Source organism: Lethenteron reissneri, chromosome 25 (genome assembly GCF_015708825.2).
Source record: "Lethenteron reissneri isolate LAM-NWPU_2019-01 chromosome 25, ASM1570882v1, whole genome shotgun sequence".
NCBI lineage: Eukaryota > Metazoa > Chordata > Hyperoartia > Petromyzontiformes > Petromyzontidae > Lethenteron > Lethenteron reissneri.
The window spans coordinates 1,539,507-1,566,749 of NC_083803.1; the positions used below are offsets into that span (position 1 = coordinate 1,539,507).

A 27,243-nucleotide genomic window follows, 5' to 3' on the forward strand; every position below is an offset into this window, starting at 1 on the left:
ACCTTTTTTACAAGGAGTCATGTTTGCATTGACCACAATACCTGCAGTCGGAATGCAAACAAAAAACATAACTCTGATAATGTATGCACTGTCCTTGAAATTGATTGGTCCACACCCGAGACAGCTTTCTTTAGAGCCTAGTCTCACATGGTGTTGGACCAGATGACGCCAGAAGGCGCACGTTTTTTGATTGAATCGTGACCCCCCCCCCCCACACACACATTGTGACTATCAAATCGTGAGGAGGGTGCATGATGACATGCACGCTTTCTCGATGTGGCTCACTCACGAAGTGAGTTGTCACACATTGCAACTTCACTGGCAGCGGCCGCACGAGTCAGCTGCCCACCATTTGTCAAAAAACTTTCACAAACACCGACACGGGTTTCATGGAAAAACGGGCTATTTATTTTAAATAAAAATTCTAAAACCTCCATCTATTAAAAAATAATAAATATATTTTACAAAAGAAATTAATAAATAAACATTATTTACACACTTCTTTTCATACAAACGTATAGAGCGTCAGTGCTTTGCACACATAAATTAACATTACACCTTAAAATAATACTTATTGCTTCAACGTTAACGGAAAGAGTAGAAAATACCAGTTTGTTTTCAATAACGGACTTCAGGAAATTCGACGAGACAAACGAGAGGGTGGAAGGCTGCTGCTGGCTTTGCATATCAGACAGGAAGTGATGAGTGGTGCAGTGTTGTTCCAGTTTCATCACTGAAAAGTGTCGTTTCAGATTTGTTTTAAGTTTCTCAGGTTTTCCCACTTTCGTTAAAGTCACAGTCTTCCCATGTCATGACGTTTTTAACCGTGATCCCAGCAAGCTCAGTTTAATTCCCGGCTACGGCGAGCATCAGCGACAAGTGACGTCTGAACCAATCATGGGGTCCCCTTCAACCAGCACTGAGCAGTGTGGTGAAGTATGGTCAAATAACCCCCCTATGACGGACATGCCATTGGGAGGCCTTAATCTAGAAGTTGATTAACAGAGGACTGTACATTACTATTTTACGATTCAACATAATTGTCATCGACTCCGTTTAAACACGTCTCTATCCATTTGAAATTTAAATCTTCAAACACATAAACCGCAGCCGTTCGCGTACAAACGGGTGCCCAAAGAGCGTTGTTTGTGGGTGCCAGGACCTGGCTCATGGACACTCGACCTGACCCTGAAACTGAGATATCGTCATTGCTTGAGCGCTGGTGCCGAAACATTCACCTAGGGCGGTGGTAGCACACCCCTCTCCCTCGCTAGTCCACCCTCACTAGTCCACCTTCACTAGTCCACTCTAGCTAGTCCACCCTCACGAGACCACCTTCACTAGGTCACTGCTGTGTTCGCAGTCAACACTCCGCCACATGGGGCGGGAGGGGGGGAGCAATGGCTGCGGGTAATGTGTTTCCTTGTGCCACGAGCGGAGAGGGGCCCGATTTATCCATCGTGTTTCAAAAGGGACTCCCTATGTGATCTGAGGTAGGGAACGACTGTTGCTCTCCGATGCGCCATTTCGCGTTGTGCCACGTGTGTTGCTCAGCAAGACGTTCGACGTTTTCCTCCGCGTGCTGTGGAAGCTTCTTCGGGAACTGAATGTAGCGGCTCACTTTCCCACTATCCCCCCCCCCCCTTCCTCTCCAATCTAGGAAGTTGGCGGCCGTCGGCTGGTGCTGGTGAGCTGCTCCTTTCAGATCCTCGCGAAGCTGCTGGCACGTTGGAGCAAACGCCGTGCCGAACAACGGCACAACCGTGAAAACCTACGCAGTAGTCGTAGCACTGTGGCTCGACTCAGGTGGGTAGAATCATGGAGATGTTTTGGTTTGTTTGGGAGAAGAAAAAACTATTCCTTTTCAAAATTGTAGTTCCTTTGACTAAACTTTTTGTTGTTTTCCCGTTTAAGTTCCAGTTTACATTAACGGATTCGTTTAGGTCTCCATGAACGGAGGAACACTATTCAGTTTGATGGGAACAACACTGAATTATGATGATCTGGAATTCGACCAGCGGGAAGAACAATTCCACCAAATTAGTGCAAAGACACCAGACGTGCTGGTCACAGCAGTCATTAGATATACAAAAAAAGTATACATGTATACGTGTAACAAAAGTTGCCCCGCTCGCTTTCCATTTACAACTTCTCCCTTTCACATTCTGTGGTATTGTATAAGCTCCCCAGCCGGTTTGTACGTTTCAGTCGCGGTAACATTCCCAGCGGGCTGTGAGAACGACGCGCGACTGTGGTGGGAGAGTTTCGAGGGCAGCAGAGTTCAAACGTCCACTCCACAAACAGCATGGAGCGTGGCGAAACACCTTCATGGCCCATGGCACACTCTCAGCAAAGCACATTCTTGGTACGTGACCGCCCAAAGCATTGGGTACTTGAGGTTCCACGGCAATCTCGTCGGTCTCATACCTGCAACACAGGACAGAAGAAGCGTCTCATGGTTACAAAGCCGAGCGTTTCTGGTCTAGTGCAACGTGGACATGTTGTAGGTAGTCGTGTGTGCACAGGATGCACACTTACCTCTGTGGCTACTATTTGCTCGGCCTGCTCGGGGCAGCTGATGTACACGGACGTGTAGCTGGCCTCCGATGGAGAGGAGGCCTCGCCGCTACTCTGGTGCTTCTCGTTGGCCTCCTGGCACTTGTCTGCACTCGTGTGGTCTTCACCAGCTTCGGCAGCCTTCTCCAGGATCATGTTGTAATCCATGTCCTGATATTTCAGTCGGTATCCTGACTTGAGCAAGCAACCCTCAGGCTCTACGTCCATTTGCTTGTTCGTATTTTTTAGTTCCACGCCGGTTAAGAGGTTCACGGCGAGTTCCTTTTCCCTCTCGCAGTCGTTGCGATTGTTCATGCCATTATTGCCGTCGGCCGTTTCTATCTGGCCGCTCTGATTTTGCTTGAGGCGCCGACATACCAGGAGCAGAATGGTACCAGCAAGCAGCAGCAGCACCATGCCGAGCCCTGTGCCTACAGCCAGCCAGGGGAATGCTTCCTCGGAGCCTTCGTGGCGCTTGAAGTTGCTCGGCACGTTGGAGATCGCGGTGTTTGTGCGGGTTAGCACCAGCTCGCTGCAGTCGATGCCCCCAAAGCCGACCCTGCACTCACAAGCGTAGCCACCGTCACCGCTCTGAAGGACGCAGACTCCACCGTTGAAGCACGGCCCACTTTGGCAATAGGAGACAGGGATGCCGCAGTCCTTGCCCTCATAGCCCGTCGGGCACGAACATGTGAACCCATTCACAAGGTCGCGGCACGTGCCACCGTGGAGGCAGGGCTGTCTTCCGCAGTCGTCCACGTTCATCTCGCACCGGTTCCCGGTGAAGCCGGCCTTGCATCGGCACTTGAAGGTCGCTCCCAGGTCCAAGCATTGCGCGCCTGTGTGAACGCGTCACAGTCCACCAATAAGCGCAAGCAAGCCATCCTATTGCGACTAAAAATTTTAACCCCCCCTCCCATCGCAGTTAACTAGGTGGGTAGGTCGCACGTGGTGGTGTAAAGTGTGTATAATTCCCTCTCTTCCAAGACGTCTGGCCAGCATGGCAGAGTCGGCAAAGAGACCCGGTTCTCCAGAGCTCCCTATAGTGGAGGCCCTTTCGCCGGTAGTGGCGTGAGCCAGCGAATGGCAGGGCTTCCACCTTTAATCTACCTTAAATCTTAAGAAAGCCACCCACGTGACCTGTAAGCCACAGTTAACTACTGTGAAAGTTACTCATGAGAACAACTTCTCAGCTGCTGAGAACCTCTGTCAACTGGAACAAAAATCTGATATACACCGAGATAAATGACCAGAGTGATGGCTTAATCATACTTCAGTTAACTGCTTAAAGTTCAGAATCAGAATATTTATTTATAGTGGAGGAATTTGATGAGTTATAAAGCTCTTTTTTTACAAATGCACAGCAGTCTTCACAGATGACCGTTAGATTTTTAGACGTGGGAACCACTGATGTTTCGTAAGGAAATGTCCCGGGCGAGTGGCCCGCACGTGCTCGCTGCTCTCAGCTCTAGCTGCTTAGTCTGGCCCATGTCCTGCGTCATCCCGCTCAGTCCGGCCTGACCCCTGCTTACTTCCTGCTCAGTCCGGCCTTTCCCCTGCAGCCTCTTTCCCCATTCTCCCCCACTTCCTCTTGCTGGAAATCTTGTTTATTTTGTTTATTAGGCTATGATTGTCTGAACAAAGGGTTTCACCAATTAGCACAGCCCAGAGCAGAGATTGTAAACGTGAAAAATATTTCGGCCACACGCCTTGTTTTGATAACCCCTAATAGCACTCACATTGAACAGAGGATGTCCAACTTTCGCGAAAGCATGGAATTGTCGGAAGGTTACATTTTTAGCCTTTTGAAGCTGTTGGTTACATTCAGTGCTTATTTTCAACCATAACAGTCCGGAACACTGTTTCCCTAGAATGCATTTTAGCACGCCATATCCATCTCGCCTTATTTTGTCCTCATTACACTGCACATAATATGTTTTTATAAACCCGTTCAGGATTATACAATCTAATCATGGCCTTGAATTGTGACAATCCATGAGATCGCAAGGGAAGCCAATCATTACTGGCCTAGTTTTTGCATGAAACTGTGGGTTTTCCCATAATTCTGTGTAGCCCCTTGACTCAACCATAACGTGATCTGAAATTAGAGTTGCTGCATATTGCAGAACTTTTTGTGACTCTGGGTTACTCAAATGCAAGGGGCAAGCAAAGTTCAAAACTTATCACGCCGCTTTTCCCCCGAGCATATTGCAATTTTGTTTTCGGCATCAAATGACGAAGAGCTACACATGTTTAATATGCCCTGAAAAGGGTGTTTGTGTAATGACAAGCAAACTTAAATGTTTTAAGTTTCAGATCTGGAATTAAATACATTAAATGGAACGCCGCTTTTTACGTGATGTTTTTATTTTATTGCGTAGGCATTGGTCAACATGCTGATACTATCAACTTTCTGCACTTGAGAGCCCTGTTTAATTTCAGGGGAATGAAAATTGGATTGAAACCCGGGATCCCAGGGGTGTCAAGTCTGCTGCGACTGCTAAGCCACACAGCCAACTCCAAATCGCAATTCATGAGGACAAAAACATTTGTTGGGGTACTGCATTGCCAGTACTTCACGGGCACAAACAAACACAAGCTTTAACACATTCGTAAATGACGCTGCCCGAGAAGGAAACACATCACGGGATGATTTGGGCAATGGCCGTTTCTTCGTAGCAAGGAGATGAGCCGTTGTCCGACATCCAAATGTGATGAGTTGTTGTTCTCTATTATTAAAGACTACGATTATCACCAACATGTAATGCGTAAAGGCTTCGGACTCCTCACCATTGGCGCAGGGATTGCTGCTGCAGTGCTCAGCCTTCTTCTCGCAGTTGAACCCGGAGAAGCCGGACGGGCAGTGGCACGAGTAGCCGCCTCCCTCTGCGTCGTCGGCGCAGCGGCCTCCGTTGAAGCAGGGTGTGTCGTCGCACGTCATGGAGCTCATGTCGCAATTTTTACCAAAGAACCCAGACGGACACACGCAGCTGTAGTCGTTCTCCAGGTCCTGCAAGCCACACACATCCACGCACATCCACGAATTAACATTAACTTACCAAGACTGTTGGGTAAAACTCTCCCTTCCACAGTTTTGCCACAGATAAAGCCGGCAGGGTAACCTTGGAGGGGGGGGGGGGGGGCATAACACAGGGTGCGTTCTGAGGTCAAAGGACACATTGAGAAAGGCACATTCCTGGAGGTTAAGGGTGAAGATTTTATTTTTTGACTTAAAACTTTCGTGACTGCATGAATTAATATTCTATGGGTCTTCGGTAAAGTCACGTAGATAGAAGAAATAATAAAGAAATAATAATAAAAAGACATAATAATAAAAATAAAGTGTGACTTTACTGAAAGAACCATAGAATATAAAAAGGTTAATATTTTCCTCAACTTCTCTACTTATATTTTTACAGTCCTTTTTTTCAAATCAAAGGCTTCAACAAGCCTTCGAGTGGCGTGTTCTCATTGTTCACCTGGGGCACACATAACATGATAGAGAAGAACTGGAAGACATCAGCGTGAAACGGTAAATGTAAAATTTAAACGGCCCACACCTCGGGTAACAATTGACCGAGGCATATGAAGCTCATAATCACAGGAAGGCGTGAGTTGATGCTGAGCGTGAAAGGCATCTGGGTGGCGTGCAGGCGTCATGAGCGTTGTTCGTGTAAAGCTGATGGCACTTTACATGCAGCAGGCTCGTTAACACGAATTATTAATTGCAAACTGGCAACCACCAACGTCCCCTTGGCATCGAGGCATACACATCCACACACACACACCCCCTTGTCCCCCTGTTTTTGCACAACTTGCTATGCTGATCCAGCATTGCCCGAGTGCTGGCTGCTACGGAGCGCTAAGACAGCACACACCCTTCCTTCCTGGAAAGCCACCGTGCGCATGATTCATCTGGAAGTGCTGCCAAGATTCACAATGAAAAAAGAAACTGAACAAAAAAAAAGAATCAGAGCAAAGTGTTAAAAACGTGCGTCTGAATGGCATTTCAATATCACTGCAGTCCATCAAGACAGCCCCTTAACCGGTCTCGCCCCTATCATGCAGAGGAAGCCGCGTAATCCTGCGCAAGGATGTGGGCAGTGAGAATGTTTCTCTGTGAGCGACCAATAAGGGCAATCTTTTGTAGATACGCACAAGGAAGAAAATAATGTGTAGCGAAGGGCATGCATTAACTGTGCACACTCCCCTCGATGCCTTCAGGTATCCTTTGAAACTGAATAGAAACGAGCAACTCCCAAGTCACAGTACACACGAAAGTTACTCCTCAATTGCTCTTATCAAATCCATACCAAGGCATTGCGGAGACGCCACTACATTCTGTTTGCCCTGTGTTGGTGCATATGTACACGTAAACCCTTGTTTTTGTTACTCCACTACTATTTATCCAAACTTCACAATGCCAGTAAGTCCAGGTTGTTGAAAGTGGGGAGTTGCGGACATGGAATCACAGAAGTACAGTAGAACAGATTTCCATGAACTGTCCTCTGCCCCGCCGCGGTGCACGTGCACCGTGCGTAAAAGTCTAATTCCTGTCGACCGGCCAAAATAGCACTTGAGAAGTGTGGCCTTTTTAATGTCGTTTACTCCTGAGCACCGAACTATCACCAGGAAGGTATTGCGCTGTTTCCCATAGGCGGTACCACAGGAAGGGCAGGGGGGCCCTATTGCCCCCAACGTGGCAGACCGTGGGTGGGGGTGAGGTGGCGGTGAGATGGGGGGGGGGGGGGAGGTGGGGGGAAGTGTGGGGGGGGGACAAGAATTGAGTTCCATCGTTAAATGTGCCCCGTGGGCGATTACGGAGTTAGTGGAAAGGGGGATTCGAGCCAATTGACGGTTATAACAGTAAAAAAAACCCCAGTGTTGTTGTATGTACATCACTTTGCTGTTGAAGTTGACAAGGGCGTCTCCCGTTGGAGAGACACTGGAGCCGAGGGGGTCACACATTCGAGGGGTGAGGGGGGGGGGCCTCACTTGGCACCCAATAGCTACGGGTTTCCGTACACCGTAAGGTCACGATTTAGGTTTTGTTTTACAGTGCAAAGCAACTGTGTTCTTGTACATTCATTCTCATAACACAGTTGTAAATGATTATTTTATTTGTGAAATACACCCAAGTGTTTTTTAATCTTTAAAAAAAACATATACAATGTACTGAAGTAGGGAATAAAAGCTAAGTGATTTGCGTGTCAATCCTTTAGTGTATTACACCCTCGGATACAGCATCCTCTTACCTGGGGTACACATACCACAAAAGTGCATCTATACCCTCCCCCTTATTCCGCCGTGACATGGGGTCAGGGAGCCCTCCCCCCGCCCCATACTTGTGTAATGACAATAGAGGCCTGAATGCGGTGTGAGCGGACTAGTGGCCACGGGAGGTAATGACAGGGGAGTCAGCCGAGAGTGCGAATGCACTAGTGGCCGCGGGAGGTAACGACAGGGGCGTCAGTTGTGAGTGCGAAGGGACCGGTGGCTACGGGAATGATCGAGGAGGGAGCGTGGTCACGTGACGGAAGAGGACGGTGGAGTCTGCCGGTGGAGCGAGCGTCCAGAATCAGCGAGAAGGTTCGGGAAGGGGGGCGTGGCCTCGGTTGGTATAAAAGGGAGATGCGCGGGAGACTCGGGGCTGTTGCAGTGGGGTCTCCGCCTGATGTCAAGTGAACGTGTCTTCAATAAAGTGCCGTCTCGAGAGAAGTGTGTCAAGTCGTCATTACATTTGCAAAACCGTTCTACACCTCCCCATGTTACTGCCCAATAGCAAGCAAGCTGGTGCCACGGTAGTTTGTTCTCGCCTGTACTATACATTGCTTTCCCCAAGATGGACAGAATATGTGCATCCGCGAGAGGGGGGGGGGGTGACTAAAAGACGCTGCGACATTTTTTGTTAAAACGGTGCATTGTGACAAGGTCTCAGGAGGGAGGAGAAAAGAGTGAAGCAGTAATGGAGGCATTGACAACAGGAAAAGCACTGGGAATTGAGAAAGAACAAAGGCGATTGGGAAGAGGCGCTTGAAGGAGGAAGAGCAGAATACACAGTTATAATGTTGGCAAGGGTTGGTAACTAAATCTCACAGCAAAGCATTTGGCCATACAAAAAAATACGTCACCACATTCCCAAGCACCTTAGTTGTCTCATTACATATTTGATGAAAAAAATTACTTTGCTAAATAAGTGTTTCCATGACATAACATTCACCTTACAATACGGAAATGGAGCTTCCTAGTATATGGTGAGGTTAGGACTAATAAGAACACATACAAACTGGGCAATGTGAAATCTATCATTCACGAATGGACGGAGCTTCCGGCACACGGAGCGAAACGTCGGACATCATGCCGAACAACATCCGGCGCAACACGAAAACACCTCGGAGAATGATTGTACGCGTTGAAAGAAGGCCAGACAAAAACTCGCAGAACAGGTGGTAGGCACAACACAGAACGGGTGGTAGACACAACGCAGAAGAAGTTGATAGTTGCCCTCACACGCGCCAGTGTGGTGGACCTGTGTGGTTCGGGCGCGTTACCGTGCAGCTGCCCCCATTGCGGCAGGGGTTGACGTCGCACTCGTTGACCGAGAACTCGCAGTTGGTGCCCGAATAGCCAGGCTGGCACGTGCAGCTGTAGCTGCCCTGGCCGCTGTTGGTGCAGGTGGCGCCGTTCTGGCACGGCCTGTGGTTCGTGCAGTAGTTGAGATCTGCAGAGGCAAAGACAATAAACGTCTCGTCGTTAACTTACCGTTGCCGACAATGGACACAGCACACGAATATTTAAACGCACAAAAAGCACGCGGTTCTTCGCCTTTCCCGAAATACACATTTATGTAAAAAAATTGACATTTTCCAATAGTTACCGTAAGCATTCAAACACTTTTTGTCTATACTCTTTGGTTCTTTCGGTAAAGTCACGTAAGTAGAAATTAAAATAAAACAAAAAATAACATATCACGACGTTTCGATCGCAACACAAGCGGTCGTCCTTAGGCAGAAAAAAACAATAAATCCAGCAGTAGAACTGCTGAACCAGCGAGAGAGCTGTTACAACAAGAGGTTATTTATGTGGCGATGGGCAATTGTCTATTTTTGTTTATTTTTTCGAATGATAATTGTGCCATTGGCACCGTGTCATGGGATAAACGAAGAGCCTTTTATTTAGAACTCCTGCGGAAACCGGTGGAGCGCCACCCTATAAAGGAGAACAGCTTCTGGGAGGTGACATCACAGAGCTCCTCCTGGCCTTCCACGCAAAAACATTCTTGGCGTTGACTTGAAACGATTTGCGGTATTCTCAAGTGGCCTTTCTGAATGCCAGAACAGCTAAAAAGAGGAAGTGGCTACAATTTTGAGCACGTTTGAAGTCTGAGGTTTGAGCACTGGGCTTCAGTCCTCTTTTTAAATTATTTTCCGCTCCAAAAATCACTCCGAGTACTCGCATGGGCGTGGTAACCTACGCGATCTCGATATCCCTTTAAGGGGCAAGGCGTAGGGAAGTTTGGACAAAAAATCAGCGAGAAGACGTTCACAATCAAAATGGCGAGATGCGTTCAACGCTGCAAGGAACTTTCAGGAGCATTATTTTTGATCGGTGCACTTCCATCGAGAAGCAGGAGCAATAACTCAACTTATTTGAATGAAGATTTTTATTTGCTATTTTAAGTTGAGTAACTTCCCATTTCCTTCAACGGAATAAGTTCTCTGTAACAGCACTCTGATGTATTCATTGTTATCCAAGTAGGCTTCCTAATGAGAGCTATATAGGTCAGGTCACCAAGTGCAGGAATGAGTGACTGAGTGTCGGCTGGGCATTGAGAGAGTCGCTAAGCGGCCCCCTGGTTATCACCTGGGTGAGCACCTTATCCTGGCAATTACAGAGACCTCATTACTCATTGGGGGAGGAGGGGAGTCCCTCGATGCATGAAATCGTCAATGACGCTACGCATACTACTGCCAATGAAGCCCGGAGGGTGGGGGCCATGCCCAGGGGTCACCGCAAATGAAAGCAGTAGACCCCAGCTTACAAGCAAAGTCACAGGTGGACCCCAGGGCACTGGGCAGGGCAGCCCATTGATAAATCGGCGATGGGCAGCTACAGGGGGAGCCATGCCCCCAGTCGGGGTTCCCTGGATTGTCGTTGGGACTGTAGAAAAACGAGATGAGATGGTGGCACCATCCAGAAATGGAGAGGAGGGAGCTCAGGCCTAGCTGTCCGATGCAATTTCTGGTTGCATCGCGCGCGGATTTCGAAGATGTCCAACATCAGAAAATGTATTGAGACTGGAAAAATCTGATGAGCTATGAAGCTTTTTTTTCACAGATGTCCATGTACTGGGGGGGGGGGGGTGCTTCTTCAGTTCAGATCCTGAAGGAGCTCTAGGCACGTCTAGCGAAACGTTGGTCATTGTGCCGAACAACACGTAGTGGTACAACCACAAAAACACGCGCTTGAGCTTGGAGCTCAATCGGGGTTGCAGCGTCTCTCCTTCCTCCTCTCCCTCCACTGCCCCTCCCGCACCCCCCCCCCCCAAACTCCAACTCTGCTGACCACTCTCCCGTCTGCTGATCAACAAAAACCTTCACAGGATGTTCGTTTTTTCCTCTCCCACTTTTGAGATAAGCTGCAAATAGTAAGGGACCTTTCAATCATCACATCCTAAATGTATTTACTCAACAAAAATATATATACTTGTATGTAAAAAGGAAGTGTACATTTTTAGCCTTGCTGAGAACAGGAGGCTTATTTAGAAGGATGTATGCGTGTCGTATGCATCCTGTTGATTTACAAACAATTTGAACGAAATATAAATAATTTATTTGAACCAAAGAATGAATTGGAAAGTGGCTGCGATTATCATGAATTCATACTCTCATTGTAAATGAGATTATTTTAGGCGGATAATAATTAATGCCCTTTTATCCAGAAAGGTTTCCATTGATCTCAAGACTCTTTTTACTGGAGTGTCCCCAATTGGGACGCTTTGTGAAATTCCATTCACGTTACTAAAACTAAACTAAAAGCTACCAGGTAAGACCTGCTGAGCTATACAGCTCTTTTTCAGAATTGACCTGGCCACAAATAATAGCTCAACAAAGGATTATCATCACGTGGAAATGTATAGCAACGAAATATATTCTAAACGCATGTTTCTATATGGGGAGGGAAAAACCGGAGGACCCGTAGAAAAATCTACACGACCACGGGGAGAGAGATATGCAAACCCCAAATATACAGCAGGCATTAAGGGTCGGGATCAAACCCACTTCCTCCTGCATATCAGGTATATTGGACAAACGGGACGAAACATCAGCGAAGACTAAAAGAACACCGAAGAAATATTAAATTATCTCAAACACAACTGTCGGCAGTGGCAGAACATGCTTGCCAACAAGGCCACTCAATTCGTTTGATAACGTTGAAGTGTTGTGTAAAATTAATTATTACTAGCCAAGACTAATTAGATAATCCATTGAAATTGAGAGAAATACAAATAACTGTAATCGCTCTGACAGCTACAGGCTTAGTGCGGCATGGAAGGTTATTAATAAATTATACATATTACAATTCCTTATAGAGGAAACACATACTAACTAATTGATTACTAATCTATTATATTATTACAATACCCTCCCCCTCCGCCACCTCTGATTTCTGCACATTATTGGGTATAGTGTCTGGGTTTAGTCATGAAATAATACACATTTAGAACTAATTACTAATCTACGACTGATTACTAATCATAACAATTAACTGATTACTAATCTATGATATAATTATAATAACCCCCCCCCTCCCCCACCTCTGATTTCTGAACATTATTGGGTATAGTGATTGGGTTCAGTTATTAAATAATACACATTACAAATAATCTACAACTGATTACTAATAATAACAATTAACTGATTACTAATCTATTATATAATTACAATACCACCCCCCTCTCCGCCTCTGATCTCTGCATCTGATTGGGTTAAATGGTGACGTCACCCTGCTGCTGCTCTATTTAAGACCGGGAGCAGGTGGAGGGCTTCATTATTCTGGCAAAAATTGCCAGATGATGCTGCATGTAATTACCAGCGAAACGTCGTACTCAAAAATTGTAAATGTTGTGGATTCACTCTTCAACACACCGGTGGGCTAAAGTAGTGAACTATTTGTCTTTTGTCAACGTGACACTTTTTTTATTGATTGGCCGTGTCGGGTGGTGGAGGGTTGCGACACATTTATAAATAACGCGATCTAACACAAAAAACCTTTATTATTAATAATATTGATCGTGAAAGCCTCCCACGTGTTAAACAGCTGAGGTAGTTAACATCTAGCCACCACAACATCCCATATGTGGGAGGGAACCAGAGTTGCCAGAGAGAACCCCCATGCAACACTCAAAGCTCCACGCAGATGGATTTAGGAATACATTTTCGAACCCACACTTCTGTACTTGTCCTATCAGTTACTGGCCACCTCATAGCCCAAACGGGATTGGCAGTTTCCCGAATCTTTGTGAGCCACCTCCCTCTGCCACCAAGGCACTCAAGAGGAGCTTTTGTGACACCCGTGTCGCACTTGCTCAGTATTTTTTGTTGATTTTTTGTGTTAAAGGTGCTGAGCGTGGTTTTTTTGCGTACCGTTTAAAGTTTCGAGCAACGCAGCTTGGAATTATATAATTCGCGCCCTTAAAAATAAAGTCCGCTACGAACACTGAATTAACTAGAGAAAGGAAACTATAATTTATAATTGTCCACATCCTAGAGTCAAAGAAAATAACCACACTAACATTCTCAAGAACAGTAAGTTGTCCCTCAAGGTGTGACGGTGAAAGTGCATCAATTGAGATGTATGCATACAATTAACGCTTATGGTGAAACATCCAAATTCCTTATAGTGAAAAGTTCTGCTTTTAAAAATCTGCAAAGAGAAGTGGAGTAATGAACTCAGTCCACACAAAGGGTGAAATTTAATTTCTTCAGCTGTGAATTCAAACTATGCGTGGCGCCAGTTTTGAGTGGTATTCCCTTGTGTACATGGCCTTTCTCTGGCATTTGTCCACCCAAATGCCAAACACAACACTTGTTGATAGAATTGGCCAATCATCCCCAAAACAAGACCATCCGGAAAACGAGTCTCGAGAATCTGCGAGGATTGTATAGGTAAATGTTGCACCTGAGAACATCAGAAGCTCATGCACAGTTCGTGTGGACTGTGCTGCCTCATCCTCGGTACAACCTCGATCTGGCACCCTCCGATCTTCGTCTGTTTGGCCCTCTGAAGGACGGCTTATACGGGCAACATTTTGGGACATTACATTGCGATTCAGGATCATGTTGGCAAATGGTTCCATAACAATAATGAATCATCACACTGTGATGGAATGCTGGCCCTGGTTCCACGTTGGCACTCGTGTGTGGGAAAGAATGTAGACAGCGTTGAAAAAATGCAGCATAATATTCAGTACATGCCCATGAAGGGATGTATATATATATTTGTTTAATCAGTTCAATCTATTTATTGAGACCTAAAGCTGATCTCATCGCTCCATGCGTTCCAGTCAAGGTATGGAACGCGTCTGAGAGGATGTCCACCATGGAGATGGAGCAATAAGGACAGTTCGTGTGCAGGTGCCATTGTGGATGGTTACTTTGCAGGATCATCAGAGGTGGTGAGCGGTTTGGGGAGGCCTTCATTAGCGATGGGGTTGACCACGGCAAACGACGACAATGAGGAAAATAGGGTGCATTCCTCACACTTACTGACGTCTCAAACACGAGGATGCTACGTGACGAGCAACGTGGAGGCAGCGGAAGTTGCGTCGGTTTGCGGTGCAGACGAAGGCTCGCTCGCTCGCTCACCTTGGTTGCAGAAGAGGCCACCCCAGCCCTCGCGGCACGTGCACTGCCAGGGCTGCTGGCACGTGCCGTGCAGGCAGCCCGGGTAGCGGATGCAGTCGTCGCAGTAGCGGCCCTGCCACCCGACGCGGCATCTGGCGACGAAAGGAAAAACGATTCGCAGAGTTGAGCTCCACCGGTTTGCTAATTCAAATCAAATTGTCTAATCATCATCGTCGTCATCATTACGTTTGGTGTTTGTACCACTCTTACAGCGCCAGGCGATCACAGAGGCGCTGTGTTTCACGGTTTTTATTATCGTCTGCAGTCGTTAGTTTAATACCGAGCAATGATTCTGCTCATTGTATTTATTCAATTAGGCAATTGGCGAGTGATTTTGTTTTTGTTGAAAAGTTCGACCGTGACGCCAGCACACACGGACAACATCACGGGATCTTCAATATCCATTGTGAGACAAACGGTGCGCACTTTTAGTGAACACAGCCACAGATATTTTACCAGGGCGGGCCGCTGGGCCGAACTGCGAATATCTGGAAACGGGCGGCAAAAGGAGCTGCCGCTCATCCGTGTCACCACCCCGAGCGGACAAATGCTCTGATGTATTAATACAGCAGCTTTAACTGAGTTTGGTGTATTTTGATTGCTCTTTATCGAGTTGCGCATCGTACGTCGCACTTGGTATGATAATAGGTGTATGGACTGAATGCATAAATAACTTGGACACTCACTTGCACTCACCAGGCTTGTCACAAATCCCACTGCATCCGGGTAAGCACATGGCTGCAATCACAGGGCACAAACACACACAAGCTCATAATCGAAATACATTTCAGCTGCAGCGGTTAGTCCAACAATCAAGGCTAAGACGCACAAATATTTAAGGGCTAAGGATCTGCATGTTTCGTGGTGGGTTAGGCTAACAACAATTGCATCGATGTACGTAGTGAAAATACACAATTATAGCAGATTGAAAGACCTTCCCCAAAAGGAAGACTTCTCGTGAAAATAACATCGACGAGTATAATAGTTTTTGGCAAAAGCCCCAAAAACTCGGTAAGTTATGTTTTAGTGTGACCACGATTAACTCACAAAAGAGTAAAACGTGTGTCCACTTTCTTGCAATGACAATCGCGTGTGAACTTGCAAACCAAAGACAGCAATTGCACATCACAACATCAATGAACTCCCAACGGTGTGCGCCAAAAGTAAATGCGTTCAATGTCGTCGTTCAGTGCTTGTGTATGTACAGCATGTTGAACTTCTTTCGCACCGTACATAGCCAACCGCGCTAATCGGAGGCTAAAGGACAACAAACTAACACGCGGAAAATCAGTTCTAAACAAATGATTTTCAGTCTATGGGACGAGAGTCGCTGTGTGTGTCAGCGTCACTGCTACCGTCAATGACTGTTCCAGAAAACTTCACTCGTTCATTCCTCCACCAATGTCGACCGCACCGACTATCGGCTCGTCCACAGTGTCCATCATCACACGGTGTCCACACGGCGTCCACACTGCGGCCAACTACCACACTGCATCCACACTGCATCCACACTGTGTCCACACTGTGTCCACACTGTGTCCACTCTGTGTCCACACTACGTCCACACTGCGTCCAACCATCACGCTACAGGTCACGATGCTTCTCGTTGTTCCCTCCCTCGCACTGCTCCACTTTGTACTTCCCCTCCCATGTCGTCTTCTTTAAACTAAGCTCTTGCAACATTTCCCAATTCAAAGAAACGTGTTAACGCGCATCTATTACACGACAATAGTGCTGTTTGTTGCTGCCCGCTTGTTGTTGCGGTCCCTTTGGGCCTGTGACAATTTTTTTTAAATGTCCTCGTGACGATGATGATCACGATGAAGAAGGTGACGAAGAAGCCTGCAGCGAGTGGGGCAGCTGGCAAGGAGGAGGAGGAGATGAGGAGGTGGAGGAAGAGGTGAAACCCCCGCTGGGCAGCTGCGCTATTGTGCCGTCACAATGAGGCGGAGGGAGGGATCCACGCTCCGTTCTCCTCGCTCCATCTCCACGCTCAATCCTCCTCCCTCCTCCTCCTCCCGTGGCGCTGGGCCCCGTAATCTCGCTGAGCGTGGCGCTCAGGCCGCTCGGCTCGCCGCTATCTCTCGCCACCGTCCTCCTCGCTTCGCATTATCGCGCCCGGCGCACGGCCACTTATCTCCTCCTGCGCTGTCCAAACACTCGGGGCGATTTTATGCGGCGCATGTGTTTTACGGGTTGGTGGGGGTATGAGTGAATGGGGTGGGTGGTGGTGGTGGGGGTAGCGGTCACGCGGCGAGTAGTTAGCACGCTGCGGGCATGTGAACCCGCTGACCTGAGATTGATTCGTGGCCACTGGCGGCTAAAATCAGCGGCGAGTGATAACGCGTCGTCAACAATCCCTTGTCGTGGTTGATTCGGATTAAGGAGGCCGTCATCCAGCAGTGGATTGACAGAGGGGTTGTACATTGTTATTGTTATTATTATGCGAGAATAAAGGAAGCCGCTTCGTGACTGGCTACCGCACCAGGATATATATATATATATGTGTCACTCGCTGACCTGCCCCTACTGGACTTTTGTGAGAAAGAGCTTCATAGCTCATCGGATTCTTCCAGGATAAATATTCTGATGAACCTCACGTGGTTTATAACCCCCTCCCTTAAATATATATATGTGCATCTCGCAGTGCACAATAGAGTTCGGGGTCCCCCCCCCCCATAAGATTTCAATTTCGCTCCAAGTGCTGTTAAGATGCAGTTCCTGAAGAGGCTCCCCGGACGTGGAGCGAAACGTCGGACATCGTGCCGAACAACGCGCGGCAAGACCCAAAAACGCATCCTGCATGGGGAGCTCGACACAAACGCTGTGCTCCGCCACCTCCCACGTTATGGCCCTTGCACCAAAGACAAAGACCCCCCGTGTAGCCTTCACAGATTGTTGGGGCAAGTGCTGTTAGCGAGCAGCACCTATGAAGGCCGGAACCGGCACACTCGGGGTTGGGTGGCCAGCAACACGCCCGGCCCGCTTTTGTCTCCCCAGTGACGATGTTTACACACCGCACCAGGTACTCATTTGAGGCTGAGTCGACCTAGGGGTGGCCCAGGACCGGTTCAAATGATCGTCACCGGTCTTGACCGTGAGCGCCACTCCCGCCGGCGTGCAGAGGGCGCGTGGCGTGAGACAGACCACTGGGGTTGACGCTCATCGCAGCGCCCACGGACCTCGTGCCAAGTGCCAATCAAACCCCAACCCTGCCGAGATTCCCCCCCACCTCCCCTGATTGAGATATACAACGTCACTAAGTGAAACATAACCACCCACGTTCTTACGCTTTGCATAGAAAGCTCCGGTTAAAAAAAACTGGTAGTTAATACATAATCATCACGGTGATCGGCTATGATCAATCCACTGCTGAATGGATGAAGGTCCTCCCTCCCTCCCCAAGCGATCGCCACCTCTCACCATCCTGTGATGTGACAATAATCCACCCGGCATCTACAGCACATCAGGGCCTACGAACAAAATTGGGACCATGTGTTTTTGTTTGTGATACATTTTTTTTAACCAATATATATTTGTAATAAATATACGAGTAAAGCAAGGATATGCACAGTGGATATACAAAGGTGAGAGAAATTAACAGCGGAGATGCATTTTCGAGATTTTCTTCATTGCAAAATTAGCAATTCAACCAAGCGAGTGACAGCGGCGGTAGTCGTCACGCGGGGTAGCAGCAGTGCCAACTGTTGGAGAGTTATCACTGAAGGTCTAGATTTGAAGTTATCACTGAAGGTCTACGAAACTGAACTGATATTGTATAGAGTTGTGCCTCGAATCAGGTCTCTTTACAAAACATCCATATTTAATTCATTATCCATGTTGATTTTATATCTACGCTGTGTCCTGCAGGCAGAAACACAAGCAAAATAATGAAACCATTGTCCGTGTACACAACCATTGGCTGTGTATACAATGTACTGTATTTGTTGAGAGTAAACACGGGAGCTGAGATGTGTATGGGTGGGTGCAAGTTATCAGATCTCTGACAGCCTCATCGGAACCTGCCAACTGCCAGGGCACCACGTTTGTGTGCATCAGCCTTGCTCGTGACGAACACTTACACATCGTGATGGTTGTTATCGAAGAAGACACCGAAGAAAGATACAAATCACAAAGCCAACACGAAAAAAGGCAAAGAGTCAGACACAGGAACAAAGTCAGTTGCCGTCAAGTATGCAGAGAGATGCGGAGACACACACGGAGAGAGACGGGAAAGATTGAGACACGGGAGAGACAGTGGGAGATTCAGAACAAGGCGAAAGACAGAGAGCGAGAGAAACGGAGAGAGAGATATAATTATGGGTGAAGATAAAAGGGGAAGCATGGCGAAAGACAAACAGGGAGAGATGGAGAGAGAGAAAGAGAGGGAGTCGGACACGGAGAGTGACAGGAAGAGAGACGGACATGGGAAGAGTCGGAGAGGCAAAGTGTTGGAGATGGAGACAGGGAAAGAGTCGAACAGGGAGGAGTATTGGCGAATAGAGACAGCGAGAGAGTTGGACACAGCGACCGACAGGGCGAGTGGTGGACACCGAGAAAGACAGAGAGAGAGAGAAACAAGAGTCGGACAGGGAGCTGCAGGGATAGAGCCGTGAGCATCACCCCCCCACCCCGCCAGCCCCCCCCCCCCAGGCGATCCCCCACTCACCCCGCCCCCCAGGCCCCCACCCTCACTCAGGCGACCCTCCACCCCCCCCGACCCCCCGGCGCGGCTCTGCATGGTGTTTGTTGAACGCATTAACCCCACTGATCACTGACACCACCCGTCCCTTCACACCTTTGTCCTTTTAAAATCTAATTATGCGTTTTAATGAAAGTAGAGGCATTGCACCGATTTTAATGAATGGGGCTATATGTTTAAATAGAAATAACGACACGGCTAAACTGGGCATTATTGTTATGGAATTATGACACTAACTCGGGTCCCCTGTGGATGCTGTGCATGATAAAGTTTATCAGCCCCTTTGTAAGTTTACTGCTGGAACTCTGATCAGCACCAGTTGGCTACGTACGGTGCGAAAGAAGTTCAACATACATACGGATGAAGGCCTCATCACGCTGTTACGATCGTAGTCCGAATATACTTCACCATGCTAAGTCAGTGCACGTTTGTGATTCTGGGGCCGAAGAGCGATTCGGATGTCACTCGCTATCGATGTGAGCCATGGACTTCTGGCTCGCAGCGCATTGCGCTAATCACTGCACCACCACTCCACCCAGGGTATTGCACAGCATCGGGAGAAGTCTCCCCGATGACAAGGGCTTTGGGCTGTAACCAGCCCCGTCTGGTCCCCTGAGCGTGATGGAAATTCCGCATTGCCATGCTGAGGCCTGTCCATCAATAGAATGCTTACAGTACGTTTGACTTCCCACACAGTACTAACTTTATCGACCCTGAAGGGACGATCGGCTGAGACGACCCCAGACTGGAATTAGGCAATGAAGACCTTCAAATTGTGATTAAAGTCCAGCACCATCCCATCAAGATTGCTTATGCAATACTGTACTCACATTAAAAAAACATAACACGTGTAAAAATACCGGCCAAGTTAGAAAATATATCAGACTCTGGAGCGGTCATGGCCAACTGGCGTCTCCTGAGCCGCACGCGGCAGCTGATATCGAAGGGGCACAACGTAGAACGTACTATTACAGTTGCAGATAATATTGAATGAAAGTTGTGCGATAAGTTGTATGATATGATATTATCCTGTATACACTTGGTTCTTTGCAGAACTCACGGGTATTTTGTGCCTCTCGGTCTGTTACAAGTTGGCCACCCCTGCTCTCGACTCAATGAAATCTACAACCGGGACCAAATTACATAGAACAGCGAACCCTGTAAAATTTTAATGTGAAAAGTGTTTCCGCTATACATGACACGATTGGCACAAACCTGACCCCTCCTTTTCCATCGATGCAGAAGGTATCAGCAGCAACAGCAGCATCAGCGCTTAATTAGAATCGTGGAATATGTTCTGCCCCCGCCTACCCCAATACCCTGGACCCCGCACCTACATGCCTTGACAACAGTTTTCTAGAGCTCAGCCCTGGACGGCTCCGGTTGAAATTGAAGCCCCGAGCAACATCATAAAAACGAGTTGGTCGCAACGTTTCCCCCCCCCTAATTGTCCTTGGGTCTTGTCGCTATCACGTCTTAGAAAGGCTGAACTTTAACCTGGCTGTTTTACACGTGTGTAATTTTTTGTAAATAAAAGTACGTATCTTTGTTAATTAATTCATAAGCCAACTGAGCATTTATATTTAGGCAGCACAGAGTATAAACACACATTAATAATAATAATGCCGCCCTCTAGTGGCGCGTATGTAATCTGTCATTTGCATTCGGGCACCTTCAGAAATATTTCCCCTTATTTGAATGAACATATCATGAGATAGTCCACAGTACGTGTATTGAAGTCAGTGGCATGCCGCAGTGTAGAATCTACGCCGCATGGCGTGCCCAAGTAGTTATTACTCATTTCTTAGCTCCACGTTTTGCCTTCTCAACAAGAACAACACGAAGACGAACAGCACACGATCCACTTTTGACTGCTCAATGCTCATCATCAGCAGCGGCAGAAACCATTTGCAACCCACCGCTGGATGATGGCCTCCCTCCCCAATCTACCGCCATCTCTCACGATCCATCGAAATAAAAATAATCCATACTCTTTGGGTCTTTCGGTAAAGTCAAAATAAAATAAATCACGACGTTTCGGGCACAACACAAGCGTCCGTCGTGATTTATTTTATTTTCTACCTACGTGACTTTACCGAAAGAACCAAAGAGTATAAATTCCTGCAGCCACGAAAGCTTCAAATCCAGATTGAATAATAATTCACCTAAATTCCAGCCACACGAGCTGATTCCATCTCTTTGGAGCTGTCATCATGAATGACGAGATGAGAAATGCACGTGACTGAGGACCGAGATTCAAGTTGCACTACCATGGAGGGTGCGTGGGAGGAGGGGCATGTATGTGACCATACTTCACCACGCTGGTCAATGCGGGGGCCGGGGGGGGGCGCACACCCCTCACGTTTAAGAGATCCACCTACTTGTTCGATGTCTTATCTAACGCCATCTATAATACATATCACGGCTCTTCTCTATGCGAGTCTAGAGACTAGACCAGAAACATGACACGAGAGTGACATTACGACGTTTAGGCATGGCGGGTAATACATCAGATTTGGTCAAAGGTTTGGTTCCTATCAAGTCGCAAATAACAAAATCACATTCCGGTCCGCATCTTCACATAAGAGTTAAGTAATTAATTAGTCTATCGACCCAATCACCATCCAGACGAACCAACGGTCAGGAATCGAACTCAGGGTGGTTGGGTTCACAGCGCAACGCACTCACCACTGCGCCACACATTCAATAACAAGGAGATTAAATCATCTGGGGCTTTCGCTAATACCCACGGCCACCAAATACTGTACACGGCGATTTAACAAGACGCTTGGTTGCAGTGTCTTGCCCCCAAGTCTGTTGCAGTGGATGTCGACAGTCGCCACACGCAGCGCTATCGCCTGCAGAGGGACGCCCGCTATCACCGTGATTGCTTTGCAACTATTGCTGGGGGATAGAGCGGTGGGGCACTGGTTGGCACACTTTGCCGTGGATCTATTACAGTTGATATATTTTAAATCACAGTAATTGAGCAGAGCTCCCATAGGCCACGCACGCCTTAGCGGCCGGCAACAGACAGCGCTACCGAAGGTGTAAATAGGCTAAGAGTTAACACTGAAAGTTTGTTTAATTTCCTGCCACGGCTAACATCAGCGGCGATGAAAATCGGTAGTTGACCTGCTTCCCCACCTGCCCCCGCCACCTTTCGCTCTTCGACAGCAGTCGTGGTAAAGGAAGGCGAATCAAACAAACCCCGTGAGCGACTGACAACTCTGCGCGCAGGGGATGCCTTCATCCAGCAGTGGATTGACAGATTGGGCTGTGTTGTGGATCGTCATGAAGATGTCATCGTGTAGGGCCCCCCCACCCCCCACCTTTCTCCGGTTCGCTTAAACCGCGGGATGGAGATTAGTCACGATTAGTCACGGCCTCCACAACACAAACTCGGCTTCCTTCACCGCCCGCCCTCCCGCACGCCGCGCTGACACGAGACGCACGAAACCCGGACCAGATGTGCGCCACACTCACTCACTCCACTCCCTCCCGGGCGGGCGGGCGATCTGGCGCTTTCCCACGCCGAGGGGGGAGCGGATCATCGGGAGGGGGTGGCAGGGTGAGTGATGTGGTCGTGGGTAGGTCTGGGGGGTGTGGTGTGGGGTGGGGGGGTTCTCGTACCTTCTGCGCAGTAGGGCCCCCTCCAGCCTGGCAGACACACCTTCTGGCCCGTGTCTCCGCACGTGAAGTGCCCGAAGGCGTCGTCCCTGGCGCGGCAAATAGCGGAGCAGCTCTCGCCGTAGTAGTGCTCGGCGCACACCACCCGGTAGGAGTAGCGCAGCGCCGCGTGGCGCGACGCGTGCGTGTCCTGGGACCAGTCATCGCCCGCGCTCAGGTGGCGCTGCGTGGCCAGGCGGCTGATGAGGCGCGCCGGGTCATCTGCAGATTGGGCAGCGGAGTTACAAATTGCCCGAGTGACTAAGCTTGGGGGGGTGGGAGGGGGCAGGCAAAGCTACGAGTTGGGGCCCCCTTGACAAACACCGCGAGAGACGAATGAAATATTGGGGCCCCACCTGACCGATTGACAGCACCCCCTGAGCTGATAATGTCGTCGTCGTCGTCTCTACGCCACTGGACCTGATGGATACTAACGTTTCCAGTTGTCCGTAAAGGTGAAAAGGTGCAGGTCTGCAACTACTTGATCGTGTCACTGCTGGTATAATAGCCTCTGCTGGAGACATTCTGTAGAGGGCACCTCTAGTCTAAAGGGTATTTTTCTCACTATTCCACGCCTTGGAAGAGGTTGGAGTATCGTATTTCGTGTAATTAAAAATACGCGTTTGAAATTATTTTGAGGTGTGAAATTGAGATATCTGTGGAGCCGTGGCGCAGCGGTTGGTGCGGTGCGCTACGAGTGCGACGACGCGAGTTCAATTCCCGGCCACATCAATGACGAGTGGCATCTACACCGATCAAACCCCCCACCACCCACCACTACACCCAACCCCCACCTTACCCCCCCGCAATGACCAGCGTGGTGAGCATCGTCAAACAACCTCGATCACGGTGGGGAGCCCTTAATTGAGCAGAGTCGACTGTCAAATGTCTGTACAATGTAGTTATGAACCACACACACACAGTATAATTAAATTGCATGTAGTTTACATTATACGTAATTTAGATACGGCTGCCCGTCTCTGTGGATGCAGACGGCCCGTGTCACGTTGCCCGTGCCCTTCAGAGTGCGGCGAGCGGTTCGCACGAATCCTCCTCGCACGCACACGCAGCGTGTTCACCACCGCCGTGCTGCACGCATCTTTACCGTCCAGTGCCCTATGCTGACATCTCGGGGCATTATTGACGCTCCCTCAATTCAGCCCCACGCTGGGAATACTGGGGGGGGGGGGGGCGGGACTCTGGCACGCGCGCTCGTGTATATCTGTGTGATTAACTCAGTAACAAGAGCAGGCTTATAGTGTGTCCTCCCCCACCCACCCACCCCCTTGGCAGTTGAATTGGTATCTGCACGGCCCCCTCGAATGTTGCGAAAACCGTGAGGGGCAATGGACTCGGTGCACGGTTACACTGTGGGGCACAAACACCCGCCTCCACCGCGAGTTCGACCTTCCGCATAGATGTTCGCGGTTGTTGCTGTTGTAGACCACCCCGACGTGTTTTCGGGTCGTACCGTGTGTTGGTTCGACGTCGTTTCCGACGTTTCGCTCCCAATGGATGTGTGGGATACAGCGAATGCGTTGGGATGAGTATTACAATGTTTGATATCGTCGTCGTCGTCGTCATCATCTCTGCAAGTTGCTCCTTGTCTCTAAACAAGTCCCGCAAGGCACGAGACAGACGAACAAAAGCCCGCACCCACCCCCCCCTTGTCAATCCACTGCTGGATGAGGGTCTCCCCACACTGGGTGGGTCGTGGAGGTTATTTGAGCGCCGGTGCTCAAGTGCGGCATGGAGGAAGCTCTCGGTGCGTGCAGAGAGAGAGAGGAGTCCGGACATCGGTGCTCGACAGCACGCGGCACAACCCGAAACACATGGGGGGAGCGCGACCTTCATCCACGTCGCTCCGCAGCGGCGGCCGCGGTGACGCAACGCGCGCGACGCGGGCCGCGTGCCCCCCCCCCCCCACCTGTGGAGAGGTCCCCGTCGGCCTCGGCGTGCCAAGCGTCGATGATGAGCGAGAAGGTTCCCTGCAGAACACCACGGGGGGGGGGGGGGGGGGGGGGGGGTGAGGCGGCGGGTGAGGCGCGCGCGATTAGAGGTGAGGGTCTGGGGGAGGAGTGTGCGGTGAGTGCGCGATTTTCGCAAGCCCGTCCTCGCCGCTGCACGTTACCCTGTTGTTGTTGTTTAGGTTTGTTGTGGATTTGTCGTCACACACTTGCACGCGCCCGATGATTGCTAAACGCGTGCTGCGTCACGTGCGTGAGCAGACAGCGCTGAATTCATAATCACGATGGAGATTGTGTTGTGTGAGCGCGTGTGCGCCTGTGCGCGTGTCTGCGCGTGTGTGCAAGTATCGAATTATAGTGAGCGCTGATACGTGTTTAACAACGATCGGGCACGTGTAGCGCGTGACGACTCATCCTTGTATCTGTGGCGGGTCGCGGCGACGACTGCAGGTCGGAAAACTGAATCACGAGCGTAGCGAGATTGATGCGTACCGGCCACGTGAAGCTGAAGGGGAAGCGGATGGGATTTTGGAAGCGGTCCGAATCGCGCACGGCGAATGAGTTGAGACCCAGCACCGGGGTGACGACACTGCCGTAGGTGCAGGGCGGTTCGGGCATGATGCTGGCCTGGTAGTGCTTGAGGCAGACCGAGAAGAAGGTCCTGCACTCCGCGCTCGCCCCACACGAGGCGCCATCCAGGAGGAGTCCCTGATCATTCGTGAACTCCTGCAGCTTCAGCTCAAAGATCCCAGCGCACGCGGCCTGCGGGCGACACGTCGGATCACGACCGAGACGGAGAGACGACGCAGAGGTTGACATCCCAGACGTGATGCGAGGCAGAGCTTGAGACCAGCCCCGGGGCGGGAGGCTGATCCCTCAGTCCCCTGCTGAAGGCTCAAACACGTTTCTATTTTCTTAGTAATGTCAACAAATTTGCTGCCATAATATTTAACACCGGTGCCGGTTTTTGCTTCTTCTAAGTTCACCAGCTGTGATAACGACTGTGTCCCACCACACGCAGTTTTAATGATCGCTCGCACAACCGACTGATCTGCTGCGGTATTCGCTTTAATTTACGAGCTTCGTTTGTTCCAACAACCCGTCTGCAATAGTTGGAGATGGCCTCGATAAAATCCCCCAAAACGAGTGCGACAGGGTTCGCAACCTTTCCTCGTTCACACCGAGGGCGAGAGCAGAACGCATCAGAGGTCAAACCAAATGCCCGTGATGTGTAGCGTGTAACATGTGCTTAAAGTTTAACGTTGACTGTGTCGAGCCCCCGCTCCCCACTGAGTTTATTTATTTGTATCCCCCCCCACCTTTTAAACAAGATCACGCTACAGAGTTGCATTGCAGATGAACACCACAGAGTGGTGGTGGATAGAGCAGAGTGAGCGTGAGGATTTGAGAGCCAGAGAGACGCGCTCTACCTGCTGCAGCAGGAGCACGGGGAAGATGACGAAGGAGACGATCCACAGTCGCAGCGCAGCCTCTGGGAACACATCCATGACGCGAACGCGCTCTGCGCTGCCTCTGTTGGGCAATGCCGCCTCTGTCATCCAGCGGAGCCGCCGGGCGCGTTGAGCGTCGCTCACGAGGCACCCTCCCGGTGACTCGTGATGTGGCCGGCGGCGAGGAAGGAGGCAAGGTGCTCAGCGGGGTGAGACGGGCGGCTCGGTGATTGATGAGCAAGGCTGGCCGCTGCTCGGTATAAGCCAGGCTGCCGTGACGATGATGACGGGAGTAGAAGAGGAGGACGACGCGTGGATGAGAAGGAGGAGGGAGGGACACGCGCGCGCTCGTGGTGCTGTGATGACAGCGCTCAGCTCGCAGCAGCAGCAGCACATGTGCGTGCGTGAGCTCGCTGTGAGCCCTGCCCCGCGACCCCCCCACGATTTAAGAGGCAGTGGCTCCACGTTCAGCCCAATCACTGCGGGGAGGCCGGTCCGCGTGGTCACTCCTCCTCATCCTCCACGCCGCCAGCTGACGCCATACGCCACCACCACCAATAACCACCACCACCACCGCCGCCGCTGCGAGCGCAGTGGCGTCTGAATTAAATAACTGGCGGTAGGTGTCGACAGATGCGCGGGGCTATCATAACAGCGAGAAGGGTGGTGGGAATCTTCATCCCTTGCTCCCCCCCCTCCTTCTTCTCGCCCCCCCCCCCCCCCGTGGTGTTCAATCTGCATTAATTCGCGAGCAAACACAGGCGGACTTAGCGAGCGCAGGGAGGGGAAGGAGGCTGCGCCGTCTGCCGTGCGAGATAGCGCTCCACTCTCCTGCGGGACGCGGCCGAGCGACTCGTTATTGCCTCTTGTTGCAAGTCACCATCATCATCATCCCTCAGCCATCCACTGTTGGATGAAGTGCCTCCTCCGAGCCGCCGCCATCCACGACGAGCCTGCGATGCAATAATCCATCGAGCTGATCTGATCCCTCA

At 49.7% G+C, this 27,243-nt stretch overlaps 1 protein-coding gene across 1 annotated transcript; it reads right to left on the reverse strand.

The window, feature by feature from the left end:
* LOC133346985 (delta-like protein 1) lies at nt 1-26,841 on the reverse strand. The gene is made up of 10 exons (XM_061558848.1): nt 26,231-26,841; nt 25,293-25,562; nt 24,761-24,821; nt 22,798-23,055; nt 15,149-15,200; nt 14,424-14,554; nt 9,108-9,277; nt 5,347-5,566; nt 2,539-3,395; nt 1-2,427 (listed from the first exon to the last, which is right to left on the reverse strand). Exons 1-10 carry the CDS (start codon nt 26,357-26,359, stop codon nt 2,422-2,424), a joined length of 2,154 nt encoding a protein of 717 aa, XP_061414832.1. The 5' UTR covers nt 26,360-26,841; the 3' UTR covers nt 1-2,421.
* Between the last annotated feature and the right edge of the window lie 402 nt (nt 26,842-27,243).